Genomic DNA, 22,826 nt, shown 5'->3' on the forward strand with positions numbered 1-22,826 from the left:
TTCCTTTCGGCTGGCTCTGCCTCCACTAAATACACGCCATGTACATGAAGAGCCTTTTTTCCCCTTCAGAAGACAATTCATATTTGGAATTTCTTCGTCTTGGGAGCATTGCAAGGATCTTCATTATCATATAATAGACAATTCTTTGGAGCTCAAATGCATCTGAGAGTATCATCGAATGATTTACCAACACAACAGATGGTTTATTCTTCCTCCCCGCCCCCCACCAGAATTAAATGAGTCTCCAAATTTAGAGTGCGAGGGAATTTCCCACTCAGGAATACTGACAGGGACAGACTGCCCCTGTGGCGAGGGATGCCAGCCCATCTGTTCCAGCCCTGAGTGGAAACGTTGCAATGACTGGCACCCACAGCTACGTAAAAGAGAACGGCTGGCTGCATTTAGATCGGGCATTTCTTACACAGGCATGTTTTCTGGACCTCGGTCCTGCTTGTCCTTTGCTGTTCCAGTCTAGCATCTGGATGGCTTTTTATTCGAACTGATCTTTCCACCATGTGTGCAGGCTGCACGCCCGTCTCTCCCGGCTCTCTGTACTGTCAGAGCATCTCGGTTGCAGAGAGGAGATGAAGGTGCTTTCAGGTATACTAGCTTATTACAGGCCCTAACACTGACAGTGTCACAAATTGGTACCTTTCAGCAAGATGGTTGCTGCCAGCATCATCTTAAATAATAGAAGTGTCAGTTGAAATTAAATCCCCCCCGCCAAAACGTCCCTATTCCATTGCACAGAACCTGCGGTTGTAGGAGGGTTTCTCACCTCTTAGTAACATGGGAGCCGCTTGCTGTATGGCTTGCTTTAAAAGGGGCTTTGTGACCTTCCCAGCATAGCTCTCTGATGGTCATTCTTAGCAGGGGAGACCTGGTGCTCCGTGGGAATGGTCAGCCCTTGAAAATACCCCCTCTGAGCCAATCCTGCATCCCAGTTTGCAGTCCTGATTTAGACAACCCCCCCCCCCCACTAGCTTCCCAGTTATTCCAGCTGAGTCTGGATTGACATGAATATAAAATGGCTACAGTGGGTCTTTGTCTGGGAACGAACTTCAAGATTCAGCTCATAGTGCTAATATTTCTAGCAGCGCGCTTGAGAAACACAGAAGTTTGCTTCTAAGACAAGTACATCACAGGTCCGACTGCTGCGAGGTGCCATGAATTAATCGCAGCGGTAGCCGGTTTTGCAGGGAGGATGTTCTAAATATCTCCTGTACAGAGAAAAATACATTTCTTTTTGTACTGAATATTCTCTTATCAAAACTGGGAGGGAGGGAGGAGGGTTGGTTGCTCTCTGAGGGTTATCTCCAGTGACTACTGCAGGCAATCAACAGAGGCCCTATGGGAGGCCGGAGTGGGCACAATTGTGGGTTTCCCTGTCCAGGGCATCAGACAGGAATATTCATTAATAAATGCTGATTTATACATCTCCTTTACCAGGCAACAACAATGAATCCTGTGCAGAAGTGATGCAGGGTTCTGGCACTGCTGCCAACTGTAACCGCTGAATCCCATTTGAACCATGTTTCTAAAAAGACGCAGGATACATCTTTTCCCCTAAGCATCCTTCTTCAGGCACACATGCCCACAACATTCGCCTCCCTTGTTCTAAAATATTTAGATATGTAAAAATATGGGTTACAATTAGGGAAAAGTTAGAATAGATTTGAATGTTTAATGAAACCCCCAGTAGGTCTTGTTTCATTTATGTAGCATGCTCTGAACACAGAATGCTATTGAACCATATTAAATGTGGGCCTTTCTCTGAGCTCAGGCAAATGCCATTCACATTTCCCTTGGTTTTCCTTTGCAGGATTTACAGTGGCTTATCATCATAACATGGATTTGTCAAGATACAGGCTAGTCCAGAATGTGAGAGCTCCACAGGATTAATGCTATAAAAGTGCCACTAGAGTGAGGAAACAAACTTCATAGCTTCTTACAAAGTTTTCCCCCAGATTGGACAACTAACAGTTGTAGTGTCTAAGTACCATCCATCCAGGGAATTGGGGTATAAGACTGAATTATGAGTCAGATCATTTCCCCTTTGATATCTAGTGGTTGATCTAAAGTGTCTTTTAGGGGTTAACACAACATCTGCTATTGGACTAGGATCTGCCAAAACTAACAACACTTTTAATCAGAAAGCATACTGGACCTTTGCCCCAGTGCTTTGCACTGTCGGTAATTGTTTACACCTGTGCAAAGGTGATCGGATGGTGTCTTGCAGGAACACTTGTAGAACACCTCTAACTTGGGAGTGAGTCTCTTCTCCAGACACAGGGCTAGAGCTGCAGCTTTGCCGTATATTGGTAAAGGCTCACTGACTCCAGTAGAGATACTGTGACTTGCACCAGCTGTGAATCTGGCCCACAGAGATCTAGCTAAGAGAGAGTTGCTGCTCAACCTGTAGGCCTCATGGGCCAGATGAATAGCATGGGGCCAGTCTGCAGGAGGGATCAGCACGAGGTTAGGCCCTGCACCATGCTGGCCAAACCCTGTGCAGCCTCAGCCCAGCCCTGCACGCCCACTCTCTTGTGCAGGGCCACATTATCCAGCCCACCAGGCTCCCCATGGGTCTGGAAATTTGGCAGCAGGGGAGCAGCAATTAATGTTGTCTTCACTCCCCTGCAGCTAAATTTTCTGACTGTGGGGAGCCCAGCAGGCTAGATGGCCTGCCTCCAGAGCCCAGGTTTAGCCTGCGGGCTAGGGATTGAGCACCCCTGAGTTAAGCTAGCTGGTACAGCTGAGTAATACGTAATTACCTGGCTCCTTGTAAAATAAAATGGTTTTGTGCCCAATTGTTCACTGTTTACATAACAGCAAATGGAGATGGAATAAAAACTCCAAACCCCAAACCAAAACCTAACCACCCTCCCCTCCACAGTGAATGATTCAAAATAAAAAAATACCATGTTTCATGTAAACTTTCCCATTTAGTTCCCAATTTCATTGCTTTCTTGGTTTACTTATACTGTGCATTACAATGCTTCAACATTTTTGATGGGTTCAAGGAAGGTCAGTTTGATGTTTCTCAACATGCTTTTTTCTCGCAATTTCCAATCCATACACATTTCAGCATGTCTGGTTTTGACCTGATTCAAGACAAGACCCCAATGCGTGTGTTTCCCGCAGACTAGCGATTCCATTTTTTCACAAGCTCTAGCAGGTGTCACTAGGATCCTGATCGCACACTTTCTTGCAACAGTAATGTGAAATGGTCTAGTACCCGGCCATTCCTGCGAGATGTCAATAACTATCCAAACGTGTAAAAATGTAACACTCCTACTGGATTGAATGCCATGTCTTTTTTTTTACTTTTCTCGATCTGGTAGTTTCTGAAATACCAGCCAGTTTCAATGAGAAGTGATTACATTTTGGTTTGTGGCACTAGAGTGAAAACCTCTAGTCCCACCCAAGAGTGGATCGGGGGGGAGGGGGGGTGAAAGGGTTGATCCAGGAGTGGATCCAGGAGGAAGGAGTGGATCTGGAGGAGGCAGGTGGTAGGAGCAGAGTTGCACCTGCCTTATTATAGCATGAAACAGGCCTCAGAGATCACCAGCATGACAGTGGAGCTCCTGCTGGGAGCTTTGCATGTGCTGGGAGCTCTATGAGCTTACCAGCCGGTTTGCCTGGATCCCCTGCTTTCCACTCCAGCATCTGCTGCTGCTTGCTTTATCCCTACCCGCCTCTCCCACCCGTGAATTTAGCAGCAAGGGAAAGGAGGGGACGAGCAGCAGCACCAGTGATGCTCAGCCCCTGGAGCTGGGGGACTGTGTGCATTGCCATCATTCATTGTTCGTCCCCTCTCCTCCTTCTCTCTGGTGCTGAATTCTTAGCGGGGAGGGAGGGAAGGGAGGGACAGAAGTGGTGGTGGGGGGGAAGATCATACAGCAGATGGCTCCAGAGCTGCTTGAAAGCAGGGTTTCTGAGAAGACCCCACACTCACCAGACAGTGAGCTCCCTGAACTTCCTGCACATGCAGAGCCTTGCACACATGCTAATGCGTCCACACCCACTTTGGCAGTGTGGTGCATGGGTAATGAGCTCTCTTCACTGCATATGTGTCACGCTGCTGAGATGCCTAGAAGGGCAGGGATGTGGCTAGAGGTGCATCCACATACATCCCTGCATCTACCCATGGTCCCATACACATTCACCCACACACATTCAACACTGTCAACATATGCATGTTTGTATGTGCAGAAAGTGAACATATGTACGTCTAAAAAATAAATGAGCTTGGGGCTTTTGTGGGCTTGATAAGCAAACTAGAGATTTTAGCACTTCACCACCATGACCCTGCTAGGAAGTGGCATGAAAATCTCTTTAAAATTCCCAAAGAAACCAATTCAGTCACCAGAACAAGCAAATAAATTGCTGACAATCTATAACATAAGATTAAACAATAGCAACAATGTCATCTCATTCCAAATTGCTGCATTCAGATTTTACCTTTCACCAGCAATCTACTCATGGATTCAGCTACTATGAGGATAAAGAAAAGATTTGAAAGAGAACTCAAACATTATCCAGAGAAATCATCCTAGTTAATGACTGCCAGAAAGTTGTTTCATGCATTCTTGATCTCCATTTAGATATAATAAGGCAGCGACTGACTGACAGGATCTATCCAAGATTAAATGACACACCTGCTGCTAAGAACACACCTGACATGGACAATACAGGAACAGCAAATAGTTACAGTCAGCCTTGGGTTTACCTTCCAAGTCACATACATTAAGCCACAAATCGATGGTTTTGATGTAAATACCTCTGAACCAAAGTTAAAAAACCCCATAGATAGCCCTTTAAACCATTTTCAAATAATGTGGCACTGTACATTTCATTATCCTGATGCCCATTTAGATGGCGTGGTTGGATGCTTCTCCCACAGTTTATTGGCATGGTGCTTCAGTAATGTGGCTTTGCTACTTCTGCTTTGGCAACTAATGCATTGGCATGGCACTGCCTTGTGCCATATAGATATACCCATCCCATCCCCTCTGTTTTAATCTCCAAGGTGTTATTCAATACAGAAACATTTACTTGTGACAGAACACAACACCACTGAGAAGGTTTCCACACTGACTCATCAGTGATTAACACTTTTCAGTCAATCTGTGACTACTTACACAGCGTGTCAAAATATACCATATATTTGACTATACTTTTCTATGATAACTCTTACCTAAGGGTGGTTTTGCTGTTGGAACATTTTCCTTTGTATTTTTTGAGATCTGGCCACACTCCTTACAACCTGATTTGATCATAAACCACGAGCTTGATCCAATACCCACTAAAATCCATGGGTTTCCTTGGGATCAAGGGATATTGGATCAAGGCTAAGGATTCTAGAAACAAGATACATTGCCATGATCCATAAAACTGAGAGACAGTGCTGGTCAAAAAAGGGGGGGAAAGGAAACATGAGTAGATGTTTTCCCTCCTCCATATTTCATCCCCATCTAAAAATGTCTGCCTTTCATCGTAATTTCAAACTAGTCAACTATTTCCACAGTGTTTGGCAGCAGTATAACTAGGGCAGGGTGGGTGAGGGGGGGCACAAGCCCTGGGTGCCAATCTGGAGGGGAACCAGAACGGTGGCTCCTGGAGAGCCGACAACACAGGTGCTGCAGCCAGGCAGGGGCCCAGCCCCAGCCCCAGCGAGGCAGCATGTAGGTAGCCCTCCCTCTCCCCATTCCTGTCCCCAGCAAGGTAGTATGTCAGGAGCAGTACCTGCTCTCAGGTAAGACCCTCCCATGCTGGCCCCCACTCCTCACTTACCCCTACTCCTCCCCTCCTCTATCCCCTCTCTCAGGTGCTTAGCACAACACCCCCATTTCCAACCACTCCCCCATCACTAGTTGTGCCTCCGGTGCTCAGTAGAGTACATCTGTCTAGAACTTGATGCTAAGGCACATGCTGCTATCTCATTTCATGACTTCCTAGTTGCTGCTCTTCCTAACTCACCCTGAACATTGCCACACCAACACCTGCATGATTCTGGTCCTTTAAAGAGAACATCATGGTGAAGAGGGTCTTCTATGGAGGGTCCACATACATCAATATTTGTTTCCATTTTAAACTGATCAAAGGATGTAAGATTTACTCTGTATGACACACACTGGGGGAAAGCATGGGATTGGATAGAGGGGTGGGGTTGAATTCAGTTATTCTTGTTAAAATAATGTATATAGACATAGACAGAGGATACACAGAGAGGACATACCCTGTTGTTTTGGGGTGCATTCTGCTCTTGAATAAGCACAACAACTTCTGCTGAAGTTAACTGAAAGTGTCTCTCCAAGGCAGGATCTGGCCTTAAAATGTTTGCCTTATGAAACGTAGGTCAAAAATTGGCCATGGGAATGGATACCCCCCTAATAAGTTCTGCTTTCAAATGTGTTGTCTTCCTACCTGTTCCATTTCTGTGAATGTGCTCTGCTCCTCGTCTTCATCTTGATCTTCGATATCCGACTCCCCGACAGCAATAGGGACACAGATGGAAAGATCAGGGTTGGTCATAAAATCATCGTTGTCACTTGTCACGGGGCGCTGCCCATTTCTGTTAGTCACATCATCAGTGTGGTTCTCTCTGTGATTTTCCACGTCTTTACCAGGCTCTGCTGCAGTATGGCTATTCATACAGTTGTTGTGGGCACCTGTATTCTGGGCAGCAAGTTTCATCATGGCTTTCTTTTCTGCTGTTGTCTTAGGATGCCTGAGTACATTACAGCAGAAATTCCAGATTGTGCGTTTCATGTACTGGAGTCCCCTGTTGATCCGAGCAAAAGCAATTTGCAGATTGTTCAGCTCTCCATCTTCATCTGGTGCTGAAAGGTTGTCAGCGCTGAAAGAGCTCAGCAGCAACGCAAGGAACAGATTGAGCACCTGAAATGAACAGAAGTCAAAGGAAAATTAATGGCACCACCAAACTGAAAGTTAACATTTAAAACCTATGCCGCTCCACTGATATCCAGCAGATTACTTCTCCGTTACACAAGGGGTAAGGAAGAAGAGAACCAGATTTTTTCTTCCCCAAACAAATCATTTTCAGGTGCCTGTTCTACAGCTTATCTTTATCCACACTAACTTGAAAAAAAACAAAACTCAGACGTGGAATAAAAGGACGATATTTATTTGGAGCTGCTGAGTGTAAATGTTCTTATATATAACTGTAGCGTCTACTCCACAATATTACTAGAAGCCTAGTTTGAAGCAGATAAATTCTAAGGCTAAACATGCCTTACAATTCCAGTCGCATGTTGCTTATCTGTAATAAAGGAATATAGAAAGAAAAGCTGGCTCGACTCTCTTGACTTCTATGGAAACCAAGTATTATTTATATTCCACAGCATATGTCGACATCACTGTGCACAGTGCATAAGGTGCATAGTAAATTTGAAAACACTTCCATCTATCTGCATTAGTTTTAAAGGTCTAGACTGAAATAAATTGACTCTTTCTCAAGTTTTAAGGATTTTGGATGTCAAGTAGGAAAAGCAAATATGCACTAGGATTGAATTCAGGATTCCCTCCTTTCGTCCACTTAGGACAGCCAGGGCTGAGAAGCTTGGACCTGATCTAAACCTCACGGAAGTCATGGGCTTTGAAATAGGTCCCTTGTGAATACAAGTAAGTGCTTATAGCACCCCGAGATGGCCATTGTGAATAGCTTAGAGAAGGACTGGAGTTCTGAGGACTGTTTGGGATTTTTGGAAATATGAATTTCTCAGTTTGCTGCCCACACATGCTAGAAATCTTTATTCCAAAGGTGTAGATGATAGTGCAAATTAGACAGTGGTATCATATATGACATCTTCCCCTGGTTCCTAGTAAAATAATAGAAGACACACAGAGAGAAGAAAAAATCCAGTAGCATCTTCAGTCAAACCTGGCCTCTTCTTAGTTATCAACATCTCACTGGATTCATTGAGAGCTTTTCCTGTGTAACAGGTGTGAAAGGGCATCAGGAGTTGGCCCTGACAGATTAGCCATCAAAAACCCACAGAGGTCCAAGTTCACGAGACACCAATGTAACCGGTTTCAGAAGCGGCCTCTGAGTCTGGGTGTTCCTGACTTTGCATATCTGACTGAAACGTGGTGGATCAGATCCTCCGATGTGCAGTGTAGTCACACCTACCGCTGAAGTCAATGGGAGCGGTTGTAGTTACCACCTCTCAGAAACAGACCCCGACCACCTCAAGTTTAGGCCACGTTGGAAAATTCGGAGCCACCTTCAAGATGGCGAGGCACAGAACCTGAATTTCTGCTCCCTTTTTCTGATGCTAAGTCTGGAACTGATAACAGGGCCATTGAGCGCCTGTGTTATCTGCGTATTTCAATCTGTCGGCAAAGTATCATTTCGGTGATGGTGCATTTGGCCAACACAGAAGGTGAGACAGATTCAACCCCCTCACCCATGGACAGAACACATACAGTCCATGATTTGGAACCACTGAATCTGAATGGATCTAATTGCTTTTACTGACTGGAAAAAAAAAACCCATACCCAAGTTTGAATAGGAAAGAACCAGGAAAACCCCCATCCCCAGTTTGAATAGGAAAGAACCAGACTGAGGGACCCAAAGACACATGCGAAGATCCAGGCTGGGTAGGAGACTGTAGGCTCCATTCCTGTAATTTAAGATCTCTCTAATTTGGCTTACGGAGAAGCCAAATGAGACTAAATAGGCATGTGGCTATTTGCTGCTCTCAGCTCTTTTATTTTTCCCTCTAATGCTTTGTTTCACCTGATAAATAAAAATACTTTGTTTTACGGAGGCGGTTGGTCACTCATCACTACTTGCAGGTTCCCAAAGGGAACGAGAGCAGAGGTCTCAGCCTCATTCAGACCTGCAGGCCACTTAAGTGCTTGGTATCCACGGGGCATTGTAGCCTCTACAGAGAATCCTGTTGGCAGGGTGAATTCAGTAGCCTCAGGTACCTGACCCCTAAGAATGAAAAGACATGGGATTTCAGCCAAGACAGCCTGAGTCCATGACCTCAGAAAGAGCAGAACATGGGATCAGGTGGAGCTAGCCTACAGTCATCACAACACAGTCCTTTCATAGCATCTGACAAAGTACTCTCTAAGTTGTAGGGCTGCATGAAGCTTCAGGTGCTGATTTGCTTCGGAGGAGATTCGGCTTGATTTGGTGGCCAAATCTCCAAATCCGAATCGAATCAGGGGACCAATTAGAAAGTCCAAATTGATTTGAAGCTCTCTGAATCAATTCGAAAAAGACTCAGAGAGCTTCAGCGATTTGGGTAGCCCCTGCTCACCGCTACAGGCAGCTGGACCTGGACTCCATGCTGGTAAGTAGAGGGTGGGGGAGGGGAGGCTGCCTGCTCCCCCAGCCACCCCGTGCTCCAGACCCCCATCCACTCTCCCAGCCACCTCCCATGGCTGCCTCGTCTGGCCCCAGCTCCTGGTTGTTTAAAAAAAAAAAGCCCCCCCACACTGCCGGGGGGGGCGAGGAGGGATGAGGGCAATCCCCGCTGCTGCCCACTGCTCCACGCTGCATGGGGGGGCTCTGCCACAAGTCCCCCGACCGCTCTCCCGGCCCTTGCCATGGCTGCCCTGCCTGCCCCAGCTCCCGGCCCTTTAGATCACCGCATCGAATCACTGTCCCCTGAATCAGCCGAATGTGAACCCGAAGCAAATACTTGCCGCTTCACACAGGCCTACTAAGTTCCACCGTGTCCTGCCTTCTGCCCGACTTCAAACGAACAAGGCTGACCACCTCTTTACAACCAGAAGTTACTGTGACTTTAAAGCTGAAATGCATTTATTCCAAACGCACTGTCTGCACAACCGCTGAATGAGATGTGTGGCGAGCCTCTGAAGTTCTCAAGGATTTTCTCTGGTACAGCTGGTTTTCAATGGCCACTGCAATGCATTAGCTCCATGTGGAGAAAGCTTGTTCTTGTTCACAACCACATCTCAGGTCACACAGAAGCACGTCCAGACCTCCTGAGTTCCAGATTTTAATTAAATTCATTTTTGTATTAACCTACAATTTATTAATCATTTTATTAGCCTACGTTAAATGAATATGGGCGTGTGTTCATCCTGGCATGGACCTTATTGAACAACTATAGGACTCTCTCTCTTGCTCTCTTTTTTTTTTTTTTGATTATTCAATATGTACGCACTGGAAATTCTGCAAACTAGTGCGGCCTTAATCCCACTGGTAACACTTTATTTGAAGTGCCCTGTCATTATTAATTGATAAAGTAATGATTGTAATCACAATGATTAGAATAAATGCATTTGGCATTAACGCAGATGCCCCACATCCATTAAGAATCACATTAATCTTCCCTGAACCTGCATAAACATGTTTGAACTAGCTGACGGTACCCATGCTACACATTAAAGTGAAATTAAAGCTAATTGTCAGTAGCTGGTCAGGCGTTTGATTATGTAAACTCATGTTCACTTCAGACTGTGAAACAGGCAGCTTGTGTGCTTCCCATTTTTGCCCTTGTAATCTCCTGATAGGAAAGTGTCTTCTGTCTTTTTTCCTCATTTGGAGATATTCAAAAGGAAGCAGTTCACTAGAAAATTAAAAACCAGGCCATGGGGTATGCTGTCTATCGGCTGTCCACTAATGTGGACACTTACACACAGAACCAACAGATATAACGATGGGCTGGCTACCAGCAGAGTCATTAAGACAAGCCAAGCTATTTATCACCATGGTGAGAGGATTCCCATAACATACATCTCAAAGGTCTGCTGGGTGCATTCTCAGGATGAACTGGAATCCATATCAATTCTCCTCAAATTAAATTTAGGAGGTCTGGCTCCCGACTGCTTATACCCCTGTGCGGTCACTTCCACGTGTTCATCCTGTGCGTAAATCAGCCATTCTGATGAAGTATCCTTTTATACTGTAGCTCTGCATGCTTATAAATGGTGAAACAAGGCAAAGACTGCAGAAGCAGGCCCACAGTAGATGGGATAATTTTGCAGACGATCATGCTTTATCACTGACCCAGGACTTTTGCTCTCATCTGAAATACATTCAGTTGCCTGCTATCCTCCTTGTTATCGCTTTTCAGGGTCTTCTCCATAGCTGCATAGCTTTAAACACACACCTGCCGTTGGCCTCATTCTTAACATGATCATTTATCGCTGACTATCAAGTCAACATCATTTTCCTTTCTAGAATACAGCTGACATTTTGCACAAAGAGCTATTTACGGTTCAGGATTTTAACAAAAACTCTCTCAAACATCATTCCCACTGTCCTTATGAACAGACTGCATCACAAGTTTATTGTTTGGTGTTTAAATAGAGCAAACTGCAATATTACCACTTTGTGTTTACTTCTATCACTTCCCCTCACACTGTGTTCTCCACAAATATACACACTCAAAATCATGAACCATAACATGTATTGGAAAGCATTACTGTATTGCAAATGATTACTAATATTATCTACTTTTCCATAATATTGTTCTCCTTGTGGCTTAAAACAAGACTTTCAGTCTAAGAAGCAGCGAGCCTGGGTCTACTGATCTCAGTTTTCAAAAACAACTCCTGATTTGGCGTGCACAACCTAACAAACCTTAAATAAAGAAGTCTGATTCCAAAAAAATACTGAGCAATCATCCCCTGACAATGAGCCCATTTTGAGGTGCCTCAGATTGAAAACTCCAAAATTGATATAGTCCCCCAAGTTCTTTTGGAAAATTCAGAATAGTGGCCTTAAACACATATATGTGATGACTTCACATTTTAAATAATGTAATGCCTTTTTTACTTCAGTCTTCATGAAGAAGGTCAGCTACAGATGACAAGCACAGTTGGCAGCAAAGATGGGGAAAGAGGCAAACAGCTTAGAGTAGTGGAAGAACAGGTAAGGGATGAATTAACAAAGTGAGATGTTTTCAGTTTGGAAGGGCTGGTTGTGATGCACCCTAGGGCACTGAAGGATACATCCTGGGGTACTGCAAGACGTGGCTGGTGTAATTCCAAAGCCATTAGTTATCCTGTTTGAGAACTTATGGAGGTCAGGTGAGGTCCTGGATGACTGGACAAATGCAAATATAGTGCCCATCTTCAAGTAAGGGGAAAAAAAGAGAATCTGAGGAATTACAGACCAGTCAGCCTTACCTTGATACCTGGAAAGACGATGCAGCAGGTCCTGAAGGAACCTATTTTGCTGCACATAGGAGAACAAGGTGATCAGGAACAGTCAACATGGATCTACCAAGAGCGAATCCTGCCTAGCCAATTTAACTTGTTCTTAGGCTTTGTAGATGGGGAAGAGCAGTATACGAAACAAACTTTGACTTCAGCAAGGATTTTAACACTGTCTCTCAGTGTGCTCATTAACAAGATACACTCATTAATAAGCTAAGGAAAGATAACCTAAATGAAAGTATTGTATATGCAAAACTTGTTGCCACATCACGCTCAACTAGAAATCATTAATGGCTCAATGCCTAGGTGGGAAGGGATACCAGGTGATATTCCCCAGGTGTCTATCCTGGGTCTGGCTTTCTTTAATGTCTATATTAAAAATCCGAGCAATGAGATTGCGTGCACATTTGGCAAGTTTGTGGGTGATACCTAGTTGGGTGGAGTTGCAGACGTTTTGGAGGGTAGGGCAAGAATCCTGAATGAACTGGAGAAATGATCAAAAATCAATCAGATACAATCCCACAAGGACAAGTGCAAAGTCCTGCATGTGGGGCAGAGTAACGGCATGCAGTAACATAGAATAGGGGATGACTGGCTAGGCTGCAGGCCTGCAGGCAAGGACTGGGGAGTTACAGTCCACCATAAGCTGAATATGAACTAGCACTGTGTTATTGCTACAGAAGAACCCAACAGCTTTTTGGGTTGTAATAACAGGGGAGTCGCTTGCAAATCAATGGAAGTGTTTCTTCCACTCTTACTCAGCAGTGGTGAGGCCTCAGCTCGAGTACTCTGTCCAGATTTGGGCCACATTTCAAGAAATATGTTGGGAAGACTCCAGCACAATGCAACAAAAATGATTTAGAGGCCTCCTGGGAAACAAAATGTATGAAGAAAGGCTGAAAGAACTAGCATTATTTAGTCTGAAGAAGAGAAGACTGATAGGAGATTTGATAAAGGATTCAGCTACCTGAAGGGCAATTACTGAGAGGATGGAGATGGGCTTTTCTCTGTGGCCACAGGGGATAGGGCTAGAAGCAAAGACTTCAGATTGCAGCAGAGGAAATTTGGGTTGGAGATTAGGAAGAACTTTCTGACTGTGAGGGTGATCAGGAACGGGAACAGAATCTCTGTCCCTTGAATTTCGAGAGCAGGCTGGACGCACACTTGTCTGGGCTGGTGTAGTCAGGGACAACCCTGCCTTAAGCAGGGGGCTGGGCTAGATGACCACATGTGGCCTGTGGTTCCTTCCAACCCTACTTTCCTATGATCCTATACCCATGCAACAATACCTTGCTCTGATACAAGACCTTTCAGCAGTAGCTCTTAAAGCCCTTTGCACGGGTGGCAAACATCATTATCTATTTCATATACGGTGGAAGTGAGGCCCTGAGCAGAACCCTGGCCCCATTCAGTAGATAAGGAGGCAGTCAACCCCTGGCTTTAATCCTTGGCTACTTATTTCAGTCCTGACTCTTGGCTTGTCCTAACTCTGGCTTCAATTCCTGGTCCTGGTTTGACTCTTGGCTTATCCTGATGCTGGCCTGATTCCTGGTTCTGGCTTTGGCTCTGGATCCTGGCTTGACTCCTGGCATATCTGGACTCCAGCTAACACTCCTGTCAGTCCTGACATTAGACCCCTGCAGCAGGCCACCCATCTCCCTGCTTCTTGGGCCCTTGGCCTGGACTTCACCTATGCTTCAGGTGACTAATTACTAAGCCAGAATGTGCACACCCCAGTCTCTAGCAAGCACAAAGAGCTGAAGTACTGGATCCAAGGTCACCTAGCTGGCAAGCTGCAGCCTGGAAATGGAGACCAGGTCTCTCAAGTGCCAATCCAGTGCTTCATCCTCTATGCCATGCTGAAATAAATTAGTTCTGCATTTGTGAACACAGGAAATGACAGTGCAAGTTAATTCCACTTAATATCTGTCATGAAGCACATTCTAAAATACTCGACGGTAACCTCTCTGCTGCTGTAGTGACTGCTGGTCTTGGCCTGAGCACATCTAAATCCTCTTCCTCTTATACTCATTGCAGTATTGTATTTACTGTGACCGGGCAAAAAGAGAGGGATAGAAATCGAAGCTTCATTTACACTCCACTTCCATTTAAATCAATAACCCATAATGTCTGTGATCTTCTTGTGCTCCTGGGGTTTGAGCTGGGGGTTCAGTGCCCTTGACTGTCACCAGTATCAGTGGGCACTCACTGCCTTGTTAAGAAAGCACACAGCATCTCATCAAATGCAGACTGAAACCACTATGAAGTCCATGGTCAATGCTACCTTTTACTGATGTAGTGAAGCAGCAGCTGCAAAATGATTGTATATCTGTCCAAGAGTAAGATAAATACTGAACTTAAGCAAATACACGGAGAGGATTGATCCTCTCTGTACTCCAAAACCAGGGTCCTGAGCTCATGAAAATTAGGGTTTGGTTAATTAGGGAGCTGTGTTGTTTTAGGAAGTCTGATCCCACCTATACAATTTCCAGTCTCTCGGGAACCCAGTATGCTTTGGCAGTGTAGCCTTCCCCCTAACATGAGAGAACTAATGTTTCCATCCTGCTCCACTTCTAGGCAAGATGTTTAAACAAAGCTCTACAGTTCAAGAAATAAGTTGGGAAGACTCCAGCACAGTTCAACAAAAATGATTTAGAGGCCTCCTGAGAAACAAAACGTATGAGGAAAGGCTGAAAGAACTAGCATTAGGGGGGACCGACACAAAACCCCAAAACATCAGGCTAGACTCTCTTGCCTGACTTAGCCACACACTGCCCAGGATTTGGATGTCGAGGCCAATGTTCATGCTTCCTTTAACGTCTCTATATCTTGGGACAGAGTAAGTTAAAGCAGCCTAAAAGTGCTCTAATTTACACTCAGCTTTGCTGCCCCATGGAAGCAATCTAGGAGCTGGAAGATGGTCAAACTGCAGATGTGCCCTAGTCACAACTCCTGCAAGACAAGGGTGGGGAGTTGGGGAAGAGCTGCTGTGTGAGACCTCATCCACGGACAGGTGGATTCTCCAAGATAGCCTGTTAACTAGTCCTAGGATCCAGGATGTATAGCGTAGTATAAGATCACGGTTAGAGGTCTGCCTGAACCTAATGGACCTCAGGGCTAGCATGGCTGAGGAACACCAGTGATGTGGCTGATATCATGTCCAGCTGCCTTTTACTCCCCAATGTGAACAACTGATACCAAGCCAGATCAGCAGGCAGCAGCCTTTAGCACAAGTCCAGAGTGTGGCTCACGCTCATATCACAGTCGGGTACCTTTGCTGTTCTGCCACTATGCCCAGCATGGTATAAGGTATGGCATGACATTTCATTTTAATTTTATTCGTAAGCAGAAAAAATATGGGGACAGATGTCACAACCTTTACTCAACTGCCTGAAGAAGCAGGAGGAAGTAAGGCTGCATGGTTGACCTTACTCAGACTGGCTCTTTTTAGGAGACTGGGATGATTCACCTGTGAACGAGTACATGGGAAAGGGCACATAAGGAGAAGGCCCAGCACTATTCTGGTTCTACTTGCCAAACAGCCAGAAGAGCTATTCAGGAGCAAAATGCTCCCTAAGTGCAACAAGACATCTGATCACTGAGAGCACAGGGGAAGGATTGGTTCCCTGGTTCCTGTACGGTGCAGCTACATGGGCTCCTTACTCAGGTCAGAAAGAAAAACTATCACTCACCGTTAAAGATCTGCACATCTAGCAAATTAAGAATGTATGATTCATCATCATCAATAATAATAATTTAATATCCATTGTTGTTCTTATTATTTACAGTAATGACATCTAAGAAGCTACAAGCAGAAGCTGAGCAGAGAGAAGCTGTCAGTGAACTGCAGAAGTGTGAGACCTACGTTACAGACAGAGCCCTGCAGTACTAAGTCATGGAGCCCATCTCTCTGCCCAGGCAGGATTATTGCTTCTCCTGGAAGCAGGCTCTTTAGTCTTTTGTACATTTTCATCCAGGGGCAAAGTTTACAAAGAGAGATCACTTCTGCAAAAAGCAATTTACATGAACAGTTATTTTCTATATTCGTTTCTATTATTTCAGCTGTTTGTGCTCGGATAAGAGGCTTATTCCTTCTCAGCCCAGTTCTCCTTTATCCTGTAGTGAAGCCATAATCCCAGGCTTGTGACATTTTTAGTCTCTTGCTGTTGAAATAATCGTGATATCACAACTGCCTACGGCACAAGCAAGCAGAAAGAGAATGCAGGGTGGAAAGGGGAAAGCCCTCATTTAAATGTCTCACCAAAAGGTGCAAAATCGAGCAAGGAAACAAGTGCAAAGACAGCTGTGAATGTCCTAGTCAGCAGCCCCACCACCCCTCCAGATGAGTTTGAGAGGATGGGTTAGGACAGGTGGGAGACTTTCCTGACAGATGGGGTGCTGGTTGCAGCAAGTCACAAGGCTTGTCTGCGCTGCCTCCATACCAAGCCTAGGAGCTCTGCAAAGTAATGTGCCCTACCCAGTCATCTTACCCAGTGTGTGCTGAATCCCAGAAACTGGGCAATGTAACCACTTCCAAGTGGCTCTGAGCATGTGCTAGTAAGTACAACTGAGACAGAGAGCCGTTCTGGACGTATACTCAGGACCACTCTAATGTGGCTGAGATGTAGGACACAGAGCAAAGGGGCAAGGTGTGCTTCTGGGCAACCTTGATGACCCAACATAGAGGAGGTACAGACTAGCCTCTGGTGGTGCTGGCAACCCAGAAGAAGTCTCTATCCTTTACTGCCTTGGATAAAACCACCTCTGCACCATGTAGAATGGGATTCATAATCACCCTGCCTCCCATTTAAACAAGGAAGAGGTCCCAATCCTTGGGAATGCAGATTTCTCACCTTCATCGCTCCGCAGCATTTTTGAAAACAAGGCTGGGCAAGGGTAGCACGTTCATGCAGATTCAAAGTGGTTCATGACCATGCTCTGCTGGACTTTCCATGCTGTGAGGTCTCAAGCATTTTATATGAACACTGTGGTACACTGTGTGCCATTCGCCACCGGAGACGTGGATCAAGAGTTTCCAAAGTGACCAGCAATCTGGGGAGCCTCATTATGTGAGCATCAGACTTGGATGCATTATGAGAAAGTGGATGATCAGCTTAGCATTTTTTGAAAATAAGTCCCTTTAAAACTGTCTCAAAATGGGCATCTATAAACCGAGGAGCCCACAAAATCCAAATGCACTCAAACATGGGGAGGCTGTGGGATCTCTCACTAGAGGTTCTGGAAAAACAGGTCAGACAATCAAGATGGGGTATATCTGGCTAAGTTAGTAATTCTGTAGACCAGTATCTGGGAGGATACAGAGAGGATCCCAGATTGCTGATGAGACAGTATCATACTGCTATGAAAAAAGGAATCAGCCTGGAGAAATAAACAGGAGTGTCATGTGTATCCCCTGTCCCCCTTTCCCCCAGTGCCCATAGCTGTTGACCAGCCAAGTCACCCCACTGTCCTGAGTAGAAAAAAGGTTATTAAAGGGGAAAAGACTGAGGTTCTTACCAAGTTATTATGCAGGCCCCAATCCTTCAGGATCTGGGCCATGGGATGACATGAGAGTGCAGAGCCAACTCCATGTGCACCTCTTGAATGCCATTTAAACCCTGCAGGACAAGGACTGCAGGAGGCCAGAGCCGTCTATATGCAGATTCGAGGCTCTCCCCCTGGATTCACCTGCCTGCCCTTCCTGATCGCCAGTAGAGACATACTCCAGGACGCTACTGGCCTGCTCACACCATTGCCTCTTTTTCAGATGTAGTGCAAGCGAGGACCTCACAGTGTTGGCTTTAAAATGGTATTTAAAGGTTTGCTTTTTGGGAATTGGCTTACAGGTATATGTACATGCATTAGAGTGGTTCAGGATGGACAGCAGGGTTCAACTGATTTCTAAAAAGCCTGGGTCTCACATACAGAGTTTCACACAGCCTTCAAAGCAGACAGGCTGTCTAACACAACAAGGCCAATGGATACGCACAGCCTGAGAGCAAGGGGGCATGTATCACACTGTTTCATAACATGAGATAAGGGTGGCACCAGCTAATAAGGCCCCAGAGCAGGGGGGCCTGAGTCCCGGTTTTCGGGGAACAGACCAAATTAGAAGGCGGCCCAGAAAGACCAAATTAGTATGCGTGCATGTGATGAGCTACATGGCCAGTATGATGAACACAGAGAGAGCAACCAGGGACAGCCGCAGGAGTCATCAGGAGACAAGGAGAATACAAAAGCAGAGACTTGAGAGTAAGAAAGGGTCCCACCCGGGTCCCCAAGGCCACCATGGACAGAGGGCGCACCACCAGCCTGTCTCATCCACCCCACTGGTGGCAGGGTGTGGGCCTTGGCATCCCGCCTCCAAACTGCTGACATCAGTGAAGACTGCATCCTGGCCAGATGTATTCTGACTTTGGCGACAGCCCTAGGATCTGGTAGATACATAGAATTGCTTGATTGTTTGTATTGCTACTTTTCTGTTATCACTGTGTACCAATACGTTTGCCTATTACCGAATGGCAAGGTCATGGTCTATCTGAGGATGTCACTAGCTTTCTCACTGAATCCTGCAGGGCAGCATGCCCACTGTAGCTCAGCTCCTAAACACTCCTTTCCTCTCCTTCATCCTTGGGTCCAGCCATAAATCCCTGATCTGTTGTGAGATCAGGGCTTGGGGCACAAAGGGAAAGGCTGCAGGGAATAAATTTATTCATCTCTGCAAGACAGAGAGAATCAGCACAGGAGGACCGCTCTGGACTGGTACAAATACAGCTCCCTACATTAATAAGGCCAAGAAGCTGGGGAAAAACTATAGCATTATACTGCAATAATAATAATAATGAAGTAATTCTGTTGCAGCCAAAGGAGCTACACCAGAGCAAAGCCAGTGTGAGTAAGAGGAAAATCAGGCATCTCACCTGGAAAAAATAAATCAAAAGAGCCAGACATAATTACTAGGAATGTCTTTTTTATCAGTAGGAGAAATGCAATTTCTTTTAAAATGTTACCTTCTCAGACAGTGACATTGTTATAGTTTGGTGCATGTCCTGTAATTAGTCTTTTTTTTCCTGACAAGTTAGCAGAATGAAAAGGGCGCTGAAGCAGTTCCACTTAGGGTTATGGGTGGCTCTGTCTACCTTCAAAATCCCTGACTCAACCCTCACCTCCTGGGTTCAGTTTTCACCTTGGCCTTGCTGGAAGGACAATTTACTGTGAACTGCGTGACAGGACTCTCCCAGCCTGGGATGTTATAAAATACATTTCCTCTGTAATTGTGCACAGAGGAAACCCACTGCTTTCAAACTGCAAACAGGCTCAGAGCTTTAAACCAAACACCCTGAAGAAGACAGCTGCTCCAATTGAGGGCAAACCCCTGCCTTCATCTAGAGGAAGGGCACAGGTGATGTATTAGCAGTGCCAGGCACAAATGGAAAATGAGAAGCATCCTCTATTGGTGAGGGAGGAAGAAACAAAAGCTGAGCATTGACAGAGATTGTCTTGCTGCTTCTCTAACAAAACACTTTTCCTCTGCTGTCACGTGCTCGGCTGTTAGTAATACCCCTTAGTCAGCAGCCCATGTCCCTTTTGGGATTTGGTTTTCTAGCAGCTGCATTGGCTATTTCCAACCCCCTCCTCCCTGCCACTCTGCAGAGCCCCAGGGAGACATCCTTCCCTGCTGCTCATGTGAAGGGAAGAGGCTCTGCATCGCCCTTCCAGTTCCACTGCACCAGCCAGGATAAAAGCAGGCTCCGACCAGCACGTGGTAGCACCATTCCTTAAATAACATCAAGAGGCCTGACCTTCACAGAGTGCTGAGCAAGTGTCTCAAGCTGGGCGCATACAAATAATGGCACTCAAGAGAATGTGTCACGGTGGAAAATTTGCACCAGAGGCTTGAGGCCTCAGCTGTGCTCTGAAGCGCTTTCTGCCAGCGTTCCCCTTCCCCCTGCTGCCCTTACCAAGAGAGGGCAAGCATTTGGGCAGGAGTCAAGGGCCTTTGCCGTGTTCACAAGCACATTTCCTTTTCTGGTCCTTTTGAGATAAGGTATTTAGCAGAGTTCACAGATTTATTGGCATCTGACAGGGCCCCGTTGCGAGCACTTCTGCTTTGGTCTCAAACTTGTGACTCCTGGCAAGAGACCGCAAGCACCTTCCCACACCACCCCATTCCCCTTACAGGCACCTACCTACCCCACGAAGGCCTCAGCTCCATATGCACTGGGTGTTAGCACAGGTAGTCCAGGGGACTTCCCCTCTGTGCCTACCTCATGAGGAGGGAGTCAGGATGTCCCAGTCCACATGTTTGGCAACAGTAAGGCAAAGACTTTCCAAAAATGATGTTTTCCTCCTCTATCCCATGGGAAGCCAAGGTCAATCCACATATTCATCTACTGGTGGTGACTTAAGAGAACTGAGGATTTTTCCAGGATGCCCATAATGCGCTGTTCTTGGACTTTTAGACTGAGAAAGACATTACGGCAATGAAGGCAACTGAAAGGGACTCGTATATTCACTGACTTTTATCCTTGATATCTAGGTGAGGTTCTTTGGGGCAGAAATCATGAAACAGGTCTTTCTCTGTGCAAGGCAGGAAACAGAATGGAGAAATGAAGAAGGAAGATGGTGGGAAGAGCCATCAGGTAAGAAGGGAAGCCCTGTGTTCCTGTTTGTTGCTGCCCTACTGAAGAAGACTAGCTATACAGAAGTGAGAGACAGAAGTGACTCTGCCCTGTAATTCCTGCCCACCTTGTGGCATGAGGGGCTATAAATCTAACTCCTTAGGCACCATTCAGGCTACCTGAATCCTGATTTTGGATGCATGGAGGTGAGCACATACTGTGCACCGCTCCGTCTCTTAACACATGCCCAGGGCCTGGTAGGCAATGGACAGACTCATGCCCTGTCCCACGACATACCAACCATCAAAGCTGAGCTAGAATAGGAGGGAGCGGGCATAGTTATTGGCTGCTGTTGTAAACTACTACTTCAAGGAACTAGGTGAAAACAGAGTGGTTGTCCCTGAGGTGATGCAGCTACCTTTTACGTCACCTCAAGACCCAAGACAAACCCTAACCCAAACAAGACAAGACATGGGATAACATGTCAAGACATGGGGCTGGGGGTGGAGAAAGGGGAGATGTCTGGTGAGGAGCATTCTTTAGTACAGTCAGTCCTCGGACTACTGACACAGTTAGTTCCTGAAAACTGCATCTTAAGTTGAAACGTTGCAACTCAGAACCAATTTTCTCATAAGAAACAATCTTATAAATGGGGGATTGGTTCCTGAACCAAGGCCTGATACCCTATTGTCACCAAAAATACCTGAGAATTTAGTACTTGATCAATTATAGATGAGTAATACAGCTACATTAATGTATTTATATCATAAATAGCAATCGTATTGATTTGGAAGGACTTCTTTGAGGTGACTTTGCCGGACTTTTTGAAGGGCTCTTGGTTGCACTTTTTGAAGGGTTCTTGGCTGGAGTCTTCTCAGGAGTCTTGGCTGCAAGTTTTTCTGGAGTCTTGCCTGCTTTCTTAAAGAAAGTGTCCAAGCAAGTTTGGACAGATGTTCTCCAGAGAGATGAGCGACGCAGCAAACTTGTTTGCTGGCATGGAATCGCATTGGATCAAGTGTTGTAAAGTCGAAACTGATGTCATAAAGTTGAAACAGGGTATCAATTTATAAATGTTGTAAGTGTGAAACGTTGTAACTCAAAACGTTTTAAGTTGAGGACTGCCTCTACATTCTTCCAGGAAGACCTACCAATCTTCTTGGAAGAATCAGATATAGAAGAGTATTTTGGAGGAGAAAGACGGAAGTGTGGAGGAGGAAGCTTCAGCCAGAGTAGGCAAAGGAAGGCATGAGGCAAGATGTGAGGAAGGAAGTGGGAGAGAAAAGAGAGATCTCTTCTCTTGTGAGGACAATGAACCAGCTGGGGAGCAGGAGGAACAGAGGTAAGTTCCTTGGAAAATCAAGTCCTCCCCACCAGAAAATGTTGACCAAAACAGTCATTTACACTGGGACTTTGCAACTTTTTAAGGAAATATTTCAGTCAAAAACCCGTGACTCTTAGTCTTTGGGCATTTAAATATCAAAATGTTCTGCAAGCAGCTGACACCTTCTGTAGAAAAAAAATAATTGAATTGAAAACTTCATTTGTCATTAGAATACAGACTGGGTGGAAATCTTTCAACTAAAACTGAGAACAAAGATAGGCCAGGGACTGGAGGCTAGGGAGCTTGCAGACGACATGGTACAAGGCCAGAAGCCAAAGCCAAGGTTCAGAAGCGAAGATGTCGTCAGAGCTAAGGATAAAGGGAACTATAGTTGAGACGCTGAGGCAGACTGAGTGAGGGAAAGCTAAGACTCAGGAAAGGAGATTACAGCAACAAGGAGAAACCTGGCCAAAAAGCAGACAGATAGTAAGGCTATAAAGATAGCAATGAAAAGGTGGCTTTTGGGGATATAAAAGGAAAAGAAATCACCACAAGGCTCTGGTTGGGGATGGCAAAAATGAAAGAAGAGTAAAAAATTATACTGAAGTCCCAAGGCTGAGAAACAACGAGTCCTCGGTGGTGATAAAGAACCAGATCTGTGCAGAGGGATAAAAATTAAAAACAACGCTGGGCCTGCTTCTTGGGGTAAATCCTG

The 22,826-nt window shown here is 45.5% G+C and overlaps 1 protein-coding gene across 1 annotated transcript in view; it reads right to left on the minus strand.

The window, feature by feature from the left end:
* SCN5A (sodium voltage-gated channel alpha subunit 5) overlaps positions 1-22,826 on the minus strand; it is a 317,379-nt gene that overhangs the window by 90,469 nt on the left and 204,084 nt on the right. Inside the window, exon 17 of the mRNA XM_090047773.1 lies at positions 6,430-6,903. Coding sequence (XP_089903899.1) covers positions 6,430-6,903 — 474 coding nt within the window. The remainder of the gene's footprint in view (positions 1-6,429; positions 6,904-22,826) is intronic.

This window comes from Crocodylus siamensis, chromosome 5 (genome assembly GCF_052110815.1).
Source record: "Crocodylus siamensis isolate JL-2025a chromosome 5, ASM5211081v1, whole genome shotgun sequence".
NCBI lineage: Eukaryota > Metazoa > Chordata > Crocodylia > Crocodylidae > Crocodylus > Crocodylus siamensis.